This window comes from Cebidichthys violaceus, unplaced genomic scaffold, assembly GCF_023349555.1.
Source record: "Cebidichthys violaceus isolate CVI_PGR_0920_01 unplaced genomic scaffold, fCebVio1.0.p SCAF_9, whole genome shotgun sequence".
Lineage (NCBI taxonomy): Eukaryota > Metazoa > Chordata > Actinopteri > Perciformes > Stichaeidae > Cebidichthys > Cebidichthys violaceus.
The window spans coordinates 2,999,366-3,013,830 of record NW_027176975.1 but is presented as its reverse complement, the minus strand read 5'-3'; the positions used below and the strand labels follow the sequence as shown (position 1 = coordinate 3,013,830).

At 44.8% G+C, this 14,465-nt stretch overlaps 2 protein-coding genes across 3 annotated transcripts in view; both read left to right on the top strand.

Moving 5' to 3' along the window:
* The first annotated feature begins 1,418 nt into the window (after positions 1-1,418).
* LOC137867487 (E3 ubiquitin-protein ligase TRIM21-like) lies at positions 1,419-5,234 on the top strand. Its single transcript, XM_068704108.1, has 2 exons — positions 1,419-1,506; positions 2,893-5,234. Exon 2 carries the CDS (start codon positions 2,902-2,904, stop codon positions 4,537-4,539), a length of 1,638 nt encoding a protein of 545 aa, XP_068560209.1. The 5' UTR covers positions 1,419-1,506; positions 2,893-2,901; the 3' UTR covers positions 4,540-5,234.
* Positions 5,235-8,211: 2,977 nt separating this feature from the next.
* si:dkey-178e17.3 (somatomedin-B and thrombospondin type-1 domain-containing protein) overlaps positions 8,212-14,465 on the top strand; it is a 12,480-nt gene continuing 6,226 nt past the window's right edge. For both annotated transcript variants that reach the window (XM_068704162.1, XM_068704160.1), the window contains exon 1: positions 8,212-8,702. In XM_068704162.1, the coding sequence (XP_068560263.1) occupies positions 8,450-8,702 (253 nt within the window). In that variant the 5' untranslated portion in view covers positions 8,212-8,449. The remainder of the gene's footprint in view (positions 8,703-14,465) is intronic.

The window sequence follows — 14,465 nt, the reverse complement described above, 5'->3', positions numbered from 1 at the left end:
GTGGCTTATATATCAAAATACACATAACTTCTCAACCATTTATCCTAAAATCACCAAATTTGCAGCATGTGTGCACATCTCATCCTGTAATATACCCTGACATTTTTATTTCATTCAACCACTAGGGGGCGCTACAGTAAACCCGCCATGTTGTGTTTTTTTGTCACTTTTCGCAGTTCTCAGCCTTTGTACTTTAACAAACTCCTCCTACAGAATTCATGGGATCAACCTCAAATTTGGTGAGGATGCTCTTCAGACCTTTGTGACGAAAACTTGGTGAGTTTTCATGGAAGAACCTTGACGTGGCATGGCGGCCATTTTTCCTCATTCGGCATGAACAATAAAGTTGTTATAACTCCAAGGTACATTATTCAATCTGCAAAAAATTACATATGTATGATGCTAATTCAAGAATGAGCATATATCAACGCCGAAATGTTCAATAACTCATAGCGCCACCTACTGGCAAAAGGAAATATCACATTTTATACTTTTATTTACTCCTCCTAGCCAGTTGACCAGATCAGTCTCAAATTGAGTAAGGAAAGCCTTGTGACATTGAAGACGCTTCATCGTGAATATTGTGAGTTTTTGTTGAACGCCGTGGCAACGCATCATTTGCATTATTTTGCTGACTTACCTCAGTTTCGGGACATCCAAGGTGAGATGAGGACAGGTTTCCTCATTACTGCATAGTTTCAACTTTCTTGACTCCAGATAAGGTAAAATTAATAAGCTACAGTTGTTATTTCCAGTTCCGGGTTCACAGCAAGGACACACAGTTGTTTATGCATATTTTTACCATTACATTCCACTCTTTAGATTATTCATTAATCACACAATATTGCAAAAATCTTTAAAAATTATTAAAAGCTTTACGTTTCGTTGAATGGTTTAGCCGGCTACTTTACGTGATTCTCGTGAGTCTACAAGCTCATTATCAGTAATACTCACAGCGCCACCTGCTGGCAAAAGGAAATTTGCGTTTTCTGACAAACGGCATCTGATTTACATGACTTTTACCAGATGTGGTTTACACTTGATGTAGAGCAACATAATCCATGTTCTGTAGCGTCACACAGTGAATTCAGGACGCGGTGGACTATTTGCAAAGCATCGTTTCCAGCGCCAGGCGGTCCACGCGGGAAAAGAAATTCCGACTCGTGGGCGCGTTGTCCGACGGTCGCGGACATTCAGCTGGAGTCCCCGCCGGCACCCCCGACATGCGGGAGGATGCGAGGGCCCGTTCATCGCTGGGAATAAGAAGAAAGGGGAATAAGAAGGAAAAAGTCAAACTCGTGTTGTTTGAAGGTCAGGGTATTTCTCAAAGAGGCAATCAAAGCTCATTCACAGAGCTCCACTGAGAGGAGGAGCTACTGTGAGGAGAGCGGCTGAGTCACTCTTCCTGAAGTGAAAGTGAAAGTTAGTCTGAGCGACAACAGAGCTGCAGTCGAGACGAGTCTCTCTGTTTCTCTCTAACGAAACGTTCAACTGAATCCAGCAGAGGTGAGTACACTGATCTACAGAGAAAAAGAGTTCAAACCAGTTTCACTTGTATTATTTAATATGTGATGTGGCAGTAATGGAGGGATCACTTTGTCGAGTACTTTTACGTCACTCCGTGAGCGAAATTCCCTCTCGCGCGAGCGAGGGAGAGGGACTTTGGCTCGCTCGTGAAACTTTACTCTGCTCGCTCGCTCGCAGTTTTTCTTTTTGTCAGTAAGTGGGCGGACCCAGTCTTGTATCTCTACATCTAATTGGTTACAATCCTCGTCTTTGGACAGACCGGATATCACGGTGACAGACTCAGATTTTCAGAGTTTTTCAGATTGCACTACCCGTGCAGTAATAATGTACATCTTACTTCACGGGTACTTTTACTTTCTGCACTTAAAGTACATTTTGCTGATAATAACATACTTGACTAAGGTTTTGAATGCAGGTATTTACTCGTAATGGATTGTTTCATCAGTATTAGTACGTTTACTGCAGTGAAGGATCTGAATACTTTTTCATCCACTGATTACTTGTCAGTGATTTAAGTTGGTCAAACAGTTAATATAGAAACAGTGGTCCCTAATCTTGGCTACAGATCCTTGAGCGGGTCCAAATTGTTGCTCGTATTATATACAACTACATTATATCTCTTCTGTAAACACACCAGTATGATTAAATATGATCACATCGTGTTTTAATCAATTAAGATCAAAGAGCTTCTTTGAGCTGTTTGTCTCAAGAGGTTTGACTATCAAACACACATTGTCTGTAATGGAATGATGGAGTGAATTTAAACCAATCTGAGCAACTTGAGAAACACATTTTGAATTATTGTATTTCAAAACGCTATTAACATAGTTTGTATTGCATCAGCCTCTACAGTCTGAAACGTTTACAAAACCTGTCAGACAAATGTAGAACATTCTGAGTAGTGGAGTAGTGTTTAGTGGAGGATGGAGAACCACCTCTAACAGACAGTGTCACCGTGATATCCGGTCTGTCCAAAGACGAGGATTGTAACCAATTAGATGTAGAGATACAAGACTGGGTCCGCCCACTTACTGTCAAAAAGAAAAACTGCGAGCGAGCGAGCGGAGTAAAGTTTCGTGAGCGAGAGAAAGTTCCTCTCCCTCGCTCTAGAGGGACTTTCTCTCGCGGAGTGACGTAAAAGCGCTCGACAAAGTAAAATACGCGCGGCTGTTTGATTTGTGCGTGGACCTCATTTGCGCTCTCGGATTTTGACAGTGATTTGCCTTCATAGTCTCCAGGACCACATTCTACCATGATGACGCACACAGAGACCCACAATGTGAAGACAGTACCTGACACACACACTCTGTTGCTGCTGCTAAAGATGTGATAACAGTTTTGTTTTTCCACACTTGTTGTCCTCAGAGTGTAGATATGTCTGCTGCCAGCTGTCTGCTGACTGAGGATCAGGTCCTGTGCTCCATCTGTCTGGATGTGTTCACTGATCCAGTCAGCATACCATGTGGACACAACTTCTGTAAAGCCTGCATCACTGAACACTGGAACGTTAACGTCCCCTATCAGTGTCCAAACTGTAAAAAGCTTTTCTACAGCAGACCTGAGCTGCAGGTCAACACCTTCATCTCTGAGATGGCTGCTCAGTTCAGACAGTCGGCTCAACAGAAAGCCAGCAGCTCAGAGCAACAAGCTGCCAAACCAGGAGAAGTTCCCTGTGACGTCTGCACTGGAACCAAACTGAAGGCCCTGAAGTCCTGCCTGGTGTGTCTGGACTCCTACTGTGAGACTCACCTGGAGCCTCATCTGACAAGATCAGGTCTGAAAAGACATCAGCTGATCGACCCTGTGGAGAACCTGGAAGGCAGGATGTGTACGAAGCACGACAAACTGCTGGAGCTGTTCTGTAAGACCGACCAGATGTGTGTCTGCGTGCTCTGCACTTATTCAGACCACAAGAACCATGATGTTGTTCCTCTGAAAGAAGAATATGAAGGAAAGAAGGCCGAGCTGGGGAAGACTGAGGCTGAAATCCAGCAGATGATCCAGAAGAGACGAGTGAAGATTGATGAGATCAAACACTCTGTGGAGCTCAGTGAGGAAGATGCAGACAGAAAGATAGCAGAAGGTGTTCAGGTCTTCACCGCTCTGAAGGAGTCTGTTGAGAGAAGCCAGGCCGAGCTCATCGACACGATCAAAGAGAAGCAGAGAAAGACAGAGAAACAGGCTGAAGGCTTCATCAAAGAGCTGGAACAGGAAATCTGTGAGCTGAAGAAGAGAAGCACTGAGGTGGTTCAGCTCTCCTGCTCTGAAGACCACCTCCACCTCCTCCAGAGCTTCATGACCCTGAACGCTGCTCCACCCACCAAGAACTGGACAGGAGTCAGAGTCAGTCCACCTTCACATGAGGGGACTGTGAGGAGAGCTGTGAATCAGCTGGAGGAGACCCTCAGTAAACACATGAAGAAGCTGTTTGAGGCCGAGCTGAAGAGGGTCCAGCAGTCTGCAGTAGATGTGACTCTTGATCCTAATACAGCACATCCCAAACTCATCCTGTCTGATGATGGAAAACAAGTTAAACATGGTGATGTAACGAAGAATCTACCAAACAATCCAGAGAGATTTGATTCTTGTGTTAGTGTTTTAGCAAAGCAGAGTTTCTCTTCAGGAAGATTTTACTACGAGGTTCAGGTTAAAGGGAAGACTGGGTGGTATTTAGGAGTGATCAGAGAGTCGATCAACAGGAAGGGAGTCATCACACCGACTCCTCAGAATGGTTACTGGACGATATGGTTGATTAATGAGAATAAGTACTTTGCTCTTACTGTCCCTCCAGTCCGTCTCTCTCTGAAGTCTCAGCCTCAGAAGGTGGGGGTGTTTGTGGATCATGAGGAGGGTCTGGTCTCCTTCTATGATGTTAAGTCTGCAGCTCTTATCTACTCCTTTACTGGCTGCTGCTTCACTGAGAAGCTCTACCCATTCTTTAGTCCATGTAATAATGATGGTGGTAAAAACTCTGCTCCTCTGATCATCTCTCCTGTCAATCACACTGAGTAGAACAAACACTTGATCTTCTACAGAGAAACTCTTTCATTTAATGTAACAAATCTATATTATTGGTGATTTACAGTGTAAACTTTATTGATTCTTCACATTCTGATCAATGGGTTTTTTTCCATTTGTCTGTAAATGTATTTCTACTTCTCCAACACACAGACATTAATCCACTGATTGATATGATCTAATGTAGTCTAGTTCATTATAATAACTGCATAACCTGCCTTCAACACTGTTGAGTCATCAAAAACAATGTACTCAGGAATAAGAAGCGTTTACACATTCATTAAATATCTGGGTGCCAAATGAAAATGTTTAATGTCTGATTATTGTATATATACAATAACTTATGAATACTTTTACAAGTTATTGGAGAAAGTCATGAAACACTTATTGTTTAGTTTAAAAAAAGCTGTTTAAGGGTTTTAGTTTTGATCATTTTTGAATTAACAGAAAAATCAAGAGATCTCTGTCTGGTATGTTTTTAGGGGTCAATAAAAGATGAATTATTTATTCATATTTGTAGAAAACGAATCAAAATGTAATAATAAAATATTCTGTTCTGTGACCAGAGAAGAGAAGTTTAGTTTGGTGTTCTTTGTATTTCATACAGTCGTCCTCTCTGCAGACTGTTTCATATTCTGAACAAAGTGAACAAATCCTCAACTCAATAAAAACAGAGACTCTGAACTGGATTTGTCTTTTGTCTTTAGTCAAGTACTGCATTTAAGTACAATTTTTAGATACTTTATTTGTGTATTTTCACTTTATGCTACTTTTTTTACTGTACTACAACTCAGAGGTACATGTTGTACTTTATACTGTACTACATCTCAGAGGTACATATTGTACTTTATACTGTACTACATCTCAGAGGTACATATTGTACTTTATACTGTACTACATCTCAGAGGTAAATGTACTTTTTACTGTACTACATCTCAGAAGTAAATATTGTACTTATTACTGTACTACAACTCAGAGGTACATATTGTACTTTATACTGTACTACATCTCAGAGGTACATGTTGTACTTTATACTGTATTACATCTCAGAGGTACATACTGTACTTTTTTACTGTACTACATCTCAGAGGTACATGTTGTACTTTTTACTGTACTACATCTCAGAGGTACATATTGTACTTTATACTGTACTACATCTCAGAGGTACATATTGTACTTTATACTGTACTACATCTCAGAAGTAAATATTGTACTTATTACTGTACTACAACTCAGAGGTACATATTGTACTTTATACTGTACTACATCTCAGAGGTACATGTTGTACTTTATACTGTACTACATCTCAGAGGTACATATTGTACTTTATACTGTACTACATCTCAGAGGTACATGTTGTACTGTTTACTGTACTACATCTCAGTCAAAAGATGGAGAAATTGTTTTTTTATCCAAAATGTTCAAGTAAATTTTACTTGCAAATTTCTTCCTCGGACATAAAATGTACTAATCAATCAGGTGTTTCATGTATATCAACTAGCTTTTCTTTACTTTTTCTGTTGAGAAATATTTACACAATATATCTTTGATCTACTACTACTCTGCACAACTATTAAAATATGAATTTGGAGCTGATCCCAGCTGACATTGGGCGAAGGCACGGTACACCCTGGACAGATCGCCAGTTTATCGCAGGGCGCATGTAGAGACAGACAAACATTCACGCCTGTGAGACCGACGGGTCTCCAAATAACCGAAGCTGCATGTCTCTGGACTGTGGGAGGAGCCTGGAGAGAACCGGGAGAACCTGCAAACTCCACACAGAAAGACCAGATTATTTTGTATTTATAAACTGAATCTGCAAAGTAACTGAAGCTTTAAAGTGAATGTAGTGGAGCATAAAGTGCAGCGTGTGTCTCCAAAATGTAGAGTAGAAGTATTAAAAACACCACAAATACCTTTGGAAAGTACAGCGCTGATTTACTTTCCACCGCTGGTGTGTGTGAGCCAAACAGGTCTTCTTCGAACAGCAGGTGGAGCTGTTGTCAGAGCCTCAAACACATCTGTGAAGCTCACACACACACACACACACACACACACACACACACACACACACACACACACACGCACACACACACACACACACACACACACACACACACACACAAATCAGTGATGAGAGAGGCCTCCTCTCGCTTCATATCTGTACAATAGGGCTTTATGAGATGGGTCAAAGAATCTACCCACCTCCCTTCATCCTAACATCATCACTCCCTCCTCCTCCTCCTCCTCCTCCTCCTCCTCCTCCTCCTCCTCTCTGCTGCTGCCAAAGATTGCCGAAGAATCTCTCATCATCTTCACAGACATCAGCCACTACAGCTCAGGCCGTCAGATCGTCATCGAAACCCCAGAGATGAAAAAGTTAAGCCTCCCTGTTGATCTGAGAGCAGCGGCTTCAAAGCTCCGCTTCTTTATTTTGCCCAACATGTACAAATACTCAGAGGTGGACATCAACCAAATACACCCTGTCGGGTGTTTTCGTTCCAGTTTGGTTCGTCTCTCATTGTTTTTAGTACATTTTTTGGTCTGTCTCTTTCGAGCCCTCGTGAGTCAAAAGATTCCTAATTCACCCGTTCCTCATTTGAAGCATTGCTTTGCCCTGATGTAGTCAAAATGTCCATATTTCACCAGAAAAAAAAGCCAAATCATAAGAGAAATGTATATTTGTGATTGACAGTTTCTTTGTAATACCGTTCAACCTTCGCATGACCCCTTAGCTTTAGTTTGGGACCCAACAGGTGTGAGTTACACCTCGTTGTCTTGTTGCTGTCTTGTGAGCTCATTCGTTTAACTTGAAGATAACCAACAGGCCTGCTTATCTCAAAGTGAATCCTCTACCTCAGGCTGCTTCTTACAGATGAATGCGTGAAGCACAACGTGGACATTTAGCAGCAGCACACTCGCAGTACTTTTACTGTAGTATTTGACCCGTGATATGTCTCCTTTAACTGCACTGAGGGGGATTTGAAGCACTGTCCTGTGTCTGTCTCGTCTCCCCCCCTCCCTCCCTCCCTCCTTCCCATTGCTCAGTTTCTCCCCCGAAAGCCCCCATTCACTCGGACCCAGTGAAGGGTGGGTAATGGTATTGTTCTCCAAAGGGTGGATGCTCTTCGTCCTGCGGGATGAGTGGAGGATCTTTTCTTCTTTTTGCCGCGGCTCAAAAAAAGGGACCTCGTGACAGCTGATTGACTCGTACTTTCATGTAAACGTCTCTCTTCTATTTACCGATTTCGACATAAAGTGTGCAGCGCCGCTGTCCGTGGTGCTGAACGGGATTTTCTGATTGGAAGCTAAACTGACGTATAGGCAGCTTCCCGCACTGTAGCTGCTGTTTTCTTGTGGTTTTTAATTTGTGATTCCATGTAAAGATGTTGGCTCCAGTTTAACGCTGCAAGGCGCTGCGAATGCCTCTGTTGGGGTTTATTTGGAAAAGGTTTTACCCAAAACTGAACGTCTTCTTCATCTGCATCTCACTTGTGTCTCAGCAGGGGGGGGGGACACTCCGAGAGAATAATAAGACATTCTGCAATCACTCACTGGTTTGTTGAGCAACAGATTGAGCAACTAGTCAGAGAGAGAGGGGGGGGGGGGACTGTACGCCAACAGTAGCTGTAAGGGGCGGTGTCCAACACACGGGTAGAGGAGAGCTGGTGCGCACACTGGCTCCACTTTTACGCATCAGTTGTTCGCGTCAAGGTGTCAATGCAGAATTTACCTGGGATTTGGATTTATATACAGAAAACAGCACCAGTGTCTTTATAACATAACTCAGCTCCAGGCGGACTGTGTGTGTGTGTGTGTGTGTGTGTGCGTGTGTGTGTGTGTGCGTGCGTGCGTGTGCCTGTGAGCAAGTGGTGGACACCCCGGGACAAGTTATTTCGTCATGGGAGCGCGTGGATGGAGCCCGGCGCGTCTTGGTTGCTTCGTCGTTTGCGGATACCTCGCGTTTTTCTGCGGGGGAATCGTCCCGCGGGCCGAGGCGGGCTGCGGGGAGAGGGAGAGCCCCAACTGCTGCACCGGCCGGGACAACGAATGCCTCGAGTACAGCAAGAGGAAGACGGCGTGCTACTGCGATACCTACTGTCAGAAAACCGGAGACTGCTGCGAGGACTACCAGCGCGTGTGCCAAATATCTGGTGAGTTGCCGTCCCGCGTCTGTTGATGCGCTTTTTTTGAGAGCAGCTCAAAGTTTGAGAGGGGGGGGGGGGGGGGTAAACACTGTGCAGATCTGTGCCTTTGTTGTCCATGTTAGAGACATGAGACGGCTGACGTTGAGGTGACATGGAGACAGTGAGACATACTACACATAGCTGTCTGTCTCCAGTGCGCCAATTATGGCTGTTTGTTTCAAGTGATGTTTGCTTTTCGTGGTGTTTTTTTTTTTTTTCCACAGCAGGTTGCCTGTGTGTGTGTTTTTTTTTTTTTAAGTTTGTGGGGTTGACCCCACCTGCCCCCCCCCCCCCCCCCCCCAAAAAAAAAAGCCGTCAATTTGGGGGAAGTGGCGTGAACGATCGCAGCAAAGTCACAAATCAGCGCGATTCAGAAAGAATCAGCCGCGAGAGCGAGTCTGATCGTTCACAGAATCCTCTTTCCTCTCATCACCTCTAAGCCCGCTGCTATATAAGGACAAATTAAGGGGAATGGGCACTTTTGGAACAGACTGCCCAAGATGGTCATGGATCCCAGCAGAGCGTGTGTCTGAGATGTGACTGAGGAGGACTCGCTCTCACAGTATATATGTTGGAACAGCTCGAGTTTACGAGGAGCGGGGACACGAGCACCTGAGCTCGGTGCTGCGACTGAACGAGCCCTCTGATCTAGGCACGCGCAGTGTAAACATAGTGGGGCCCTACTGTTCGAGTGCTGTACCTGTGTGCTGTGATGTGAACGGGCTGCCTCGTCCGGTCGCTTAAAAAAAAAAGTGTGCGCAAAAGTGCTGTGACGCACTTATATTAGAGCCCCGCTGTCCACTGCAAAAGACGAGCCAGCCACCTGCTGGATCCCCGTAGAACAGCAGCAACGTGTGCTCAAAGAGACAATAAGTTGACTTAAATACATGTGTACTTTACAATACAACTTCTATAAAGCTTTACCTAATTGGTGTTCCAATGCTTTTTGAGGATCCCTTAATTTCAGTAAATACAAAATGAATCTAACTTGACTTGAGTGTTGGGTGAATGTGGTCCCTGAACGCGACATCTCTAATTCAAGACGTACATTGTGTGTTGATACCGTCGCAGCCTTCCGTTTGTTCGACTCTGAACGTGACATCGATGTCATCTCGGCCATGGTGACATAAGTGCTGCGTGGATCGGTAAGGTGATGCTGCGAAAAGCACCTTGACTTCCTCCCCACTCTGCAACCCGAGAGCATCCCACCCGCATGTAAACACTACACGCAATCATGTGGCTTGGCTCCGTTCCATCTCGAATCGCCCTCACCCCACTAGATACGCTCCGGACTTTATCTGATCCTGATCCACGCAGCCCTGCAACGCATCAAGGAGTCTGTGTACTGTCTGCCACAGTCTGTAATTTAGCTGTGTCAGCTGCGGCCGTGCAGAGAGCGTGGAGTGGGTGACTTAAGAGGAGAGACAGGGCACGAACTGGCGGGACTGTTTGCACCACTTGGATACAAACACTCACAGCTCTTAAGGGTCGATAGGGTTCTCTGCAGAGGTGTGGTTCAGATGAAGTATCTGGCAGGAGTCTGCGTTTGGTTGTAAACAGTGTGGAGAATGTTCCCGTGAACTTAAGAGCTCGGTTGTGGAATGTTTTAAGGAAAAACAAAATCCTCCCTCCACGTTGCCCTTGTGGTCTGGCAAGTACGACGTGTTTCTGCGCCAGACTGGCAGAACAGGGACAAGTACTGGGGTGTTCTCATGGGTTTCATCAGGTTTTAAAACTGGAACACTATGGTGGCATTTCTGCAAACAATAAATATTTATGCAGGACAACGCACCGGAAAGATTTGTGATTTGGAATGAGTTATGGAGTCATGAGGCAGTTTTAGATCTACAAGTTATAGTTTAAAGGAGACATATCATAAAAAAACTGACTGTTACAGTCCTCGTTACACATACATTATGGTATCTGGATTGCCTACCAACCAGGCGGCAACCTCCGGTTCTGACGAGTGAAGCCATCGTGGAAGAGTCTTAAAACTTGCATTCTCTCTAGTGTCCACCAGGGGGCGACTCCTCTGGTTGTATAGAAGTCTAGTCTAAAATGACTCTACTTCTCTCTTGATTTATTCCCTCAGTAAACATTGTAAACATGAGTTTATGGTCTCAATCTCTAGTTTACAGTCTTCTTCAATACAGCATGATGTTCATTTAGTACATTATGCTCCATTTAGAGTCAAACAGACCATAAAGCAGGGGATGCTTTAGGGGCGGGGCTTACTGTGATTGACCAGAGACGTACACAGCGTCTCTACGTCACTCCTCCGCATTCTATTAATGGTTTCTACCGTTCACTAGTGGCAAAAAGACAAGATGGCGTCGGCCGTAATCCAAGATGGCGACGTCCGAATCGTCGAACTCGAGGCTTCAAAACGGCAGTCCGCAAACCAGTGGGTGACGTCACGATGACTACGTCCATTTCTTATATACAGTCTATGGTACCAACCCACAAACTGTGGCGCTCCATATTTTTCTCACGTGCCAATCAGAGCAGACTAGGCTGTTTTTTTTCGGGAGGAGGGCTTAAAGAGACAGGCACCAAAACGGAACGTTTCACACAGACAGTGAATACAGGTACATTCAGATGGACAGTATGAGAAAAAGAAAAGTGTTTTCTGAACATGAAAGCATGTAAACATGTTCTAGTAGAAACCTAAAATATAAATATAAACCTGAAAAATTAGCATGATATGTCCCCTTTAATTTCCTATTGAGGGTGAGGAGGTGAATCACTCCGCACAATTTGGTAGTCAGTTCTCCGCAGCACTACGCTCACAAGTAATCTTGGGCTGACTCTGCGAAGCTATATGTTTGTGCACTTTTCTCACTCCTGCAAATAAATTGACGAAAAGCAGAAATTGAAACGTCTCATAAGCAATGAGGAGCATCCATCTTTGGTTTCGTTATTTGACAAATATAGGGGAGGAAATGCATCAACGGAGAGCCGGAGAAGAGGTGGAGAAGATGTGTATTTCTGCGCTGATGGAGGATTCAGTACAGCAGAGTTCGACGTTGCCTCTTCAGTAAGGAGTCTTTCTTCACCTCATTTGATTATTATAGGGAGCTCCGGGTTGTTTACAGAAATTTGAAATCCACGGTGGGAGTTGTCCACCGTTGTAGGAGTACATTATTTCTATGTCAGCCCTATACGGCGAGTCTCTAATTGCTCATTCCTCTTCACATACTCCGGGGACTAAACTGGCCCACGGGAGGATGGAAGGTGGCGGCTCCTCTCCTCTCCTTCTGTGGCGCCTGGTAGTTCTCCCTTCAGCAGGAAGACGAATCGCAGACCTCTGCCTCACATACGCCAGAGGTCTGCTCATCCTTCATCTCTCCCTCCTTCAGGCAGCTCTACGCTTCTCTTCCTCTCCCATGGTTGCGCTGTCGTGCCACGATGTTCACTCCCTATTTTTTTTACTTCCTTTGCTCCCCCCCCCCCCCTCGCGTTCTTTCTCTAACCTCTAGAGTGGTGGATGAGTTCCCCCAGCTTGGCTGAAATGGGCCAGCTGTTGGCCTGACGCACCATGCTAGATTCTCCAGGTTGTTAATTTGACGCTCTTCATCTGGTGTCAACATTGCGATGTACAATTTGTGGTCCCCAGAGGATGAATCCTACTGACTTTGATGACCCCCCCCCCCCTGACGTTGTCCTCTAAAGCCCCCTGTGAGGTTGACGTTTCTGGTTTATGAGTGAAATTGGTTTGTCAGCGACTATTAGCTGGATTAACATGAATCTTGGTACGCACATTCACGTCCCTCGCATCATGAATTGAGTTAACGTTGGTGATTTATCATCAGGTTAGCCCCGTGTATCTTACTTGGCAAACGTTAGCATGCTAACACGGCAAATAGCATCGGTGGGTTAGCATTGTTACGGCGAGCTAATAGCATGCTAGCGTTAGCACACTTTCTGTCTCATTTGTTGTTGTTTTTTGGCGGTTTCTTTTGTTTCATAGTTGTTAAGAAGTGGAGTTATTATTCTGTCTGTGTATGCTGGCCTTTAGTTCTTGTCATTACGGTAGAACAAAGTGTTGGGAGGCCATGCTTGGCGAATACTTCTTTCGGTTGTGCAATTCTCAAACAGAAAATCTGTCTCAGCTGTGTTTGTAACGACTCCTTTAAATTAGTCGCTTTGCTTGGCTGCTCTTTTCAAGGTGTCTACAGGAAACATTTATGTGCTAACCCCGTTATTAGGGCTCAGTCCCGTGTCCCTCTCCCCCTACTAACAGGCTTCTCCCTTGTTTTTGCCGAACGTTTTGTGAGGCTTGTCTGATGGGACCGGGGCCCGGCGCTGTACGTGCGGAGGGAGCTTTGGAGGGCGTTGTGGTCCTCTGGAGCAGCTGGACATCTGTGTCCCATCAGAGAGGAGTTTGAGGGAGAGGACAAGGGGTGGGAGGGTGAAAATAAAAAAGGGACCAAAAAAATAAAAGGAGACAGATGGAGGGGGAGAAAGAACAAGGGGCGAGCGCGGGGACAAAGTGGTAAAGGGAGGTGAAGATAAAGCAAATTGGGGCGGGCGGGTCTGATAAGTCTTTTGTTATTGAAACCCTTAAAATGGAAGCAGACTTAAGGGAGAGTGAAAGAGAAAGCGAAGGAATGCCGATAGGACGTTATCTCACTGTCACAAGTGTGACTGGAGATTGGCTGACAAGTGAGGAGATAAAAGTGCTGATGTTGGCTCCACATTGAGTGGTTTTGTTCGTTTAATTGGAATTTGTCTGAAGCTATGGGGTAAAAAGGCCATTCTGATCTAATCTAATCATATTTTAATATAGCTGTGTTAAACCATCCTGTTTTAAGGCTTTAATGTCTAAAAGTTTAAAGACTTTGTTGTTTCGGTAAAGATGCCCTTTTAGATCATCATTTATTAAGAGTTTTACACTCAAGAAGCTTCATCAGAACATCAATGTGGTTTGATCAGATTTGATTGAATTATATAAAATAAAACCTCATTTATAAACCTAATCGTCTTTTTCAAGCTGAGCCTAAATCAATAAGAATTTCCAAAGTTAAATAGCTATTTTTTTGGCATCAAAGTTTCGTAGATTCTGTAGCTAGTATCAGTTTCTCAGTGTGTCAAAGGTCACGGTATTAAATGGACCTTGTGCTCCAGAAGATGAAAGAATACAGATGTAGAGTCAGTGGCGGATGAAACACGCCTCCTCTGAGGGGAGACTTACTCTAGAGTCCTTGAAAACACTTTGTAAAAACTTACCAGCCGATCGAACAGACAAAAGACAAACATGCTGACAACGAGTGCCATTTGTTTCCTTTACTGGGGGGGGGGGGGGGTCAGAGGTCAGAAGGCGGTGGCGTGCTTTCTGAGAGGGGACTTTCCCGTCAACAATGGGGGACATGGAGGGGGGGGGGCGACAACAGTGGCTGTGAGCTCTGTGGGTCAGGCTGTGTCAGGCTGTGAGCAGGGTTAGCGTGTGGGTGGTGGGACTGTCGCACTGGTGGTACCAGAAGCAGAGCCGGGGGACCACCACGGTCTGGTAATTGCCTTCTGACCTCTGGTGGCTCGAGGCCAACAGGTCTGAGACTTTCAGACAGGGCCTCAGTCCCGTTGGTGTGGGTGTGTGTGTGTGTGTGTGTGTGTGTGTGTGTGTGGAACTTCGCCAAACCTGCAGGTTTCATTGCACCCCACCCCCCGTGACCTGCTTGCTCGTGTATTTTTTATTTTTTCCCCCACTACGAGAAAGACAAAATAGCGTTA

What these genes read in the sequence shown, in the direction of transcription:
- LOC137867487 (XM_068704108.1), top strand. Translation starts at nt 2,902, where the DNA reads ATGTCTGCTGCCAGCTGTCTGCTGACTGAGGATCAGGTCCTGTGCTCC.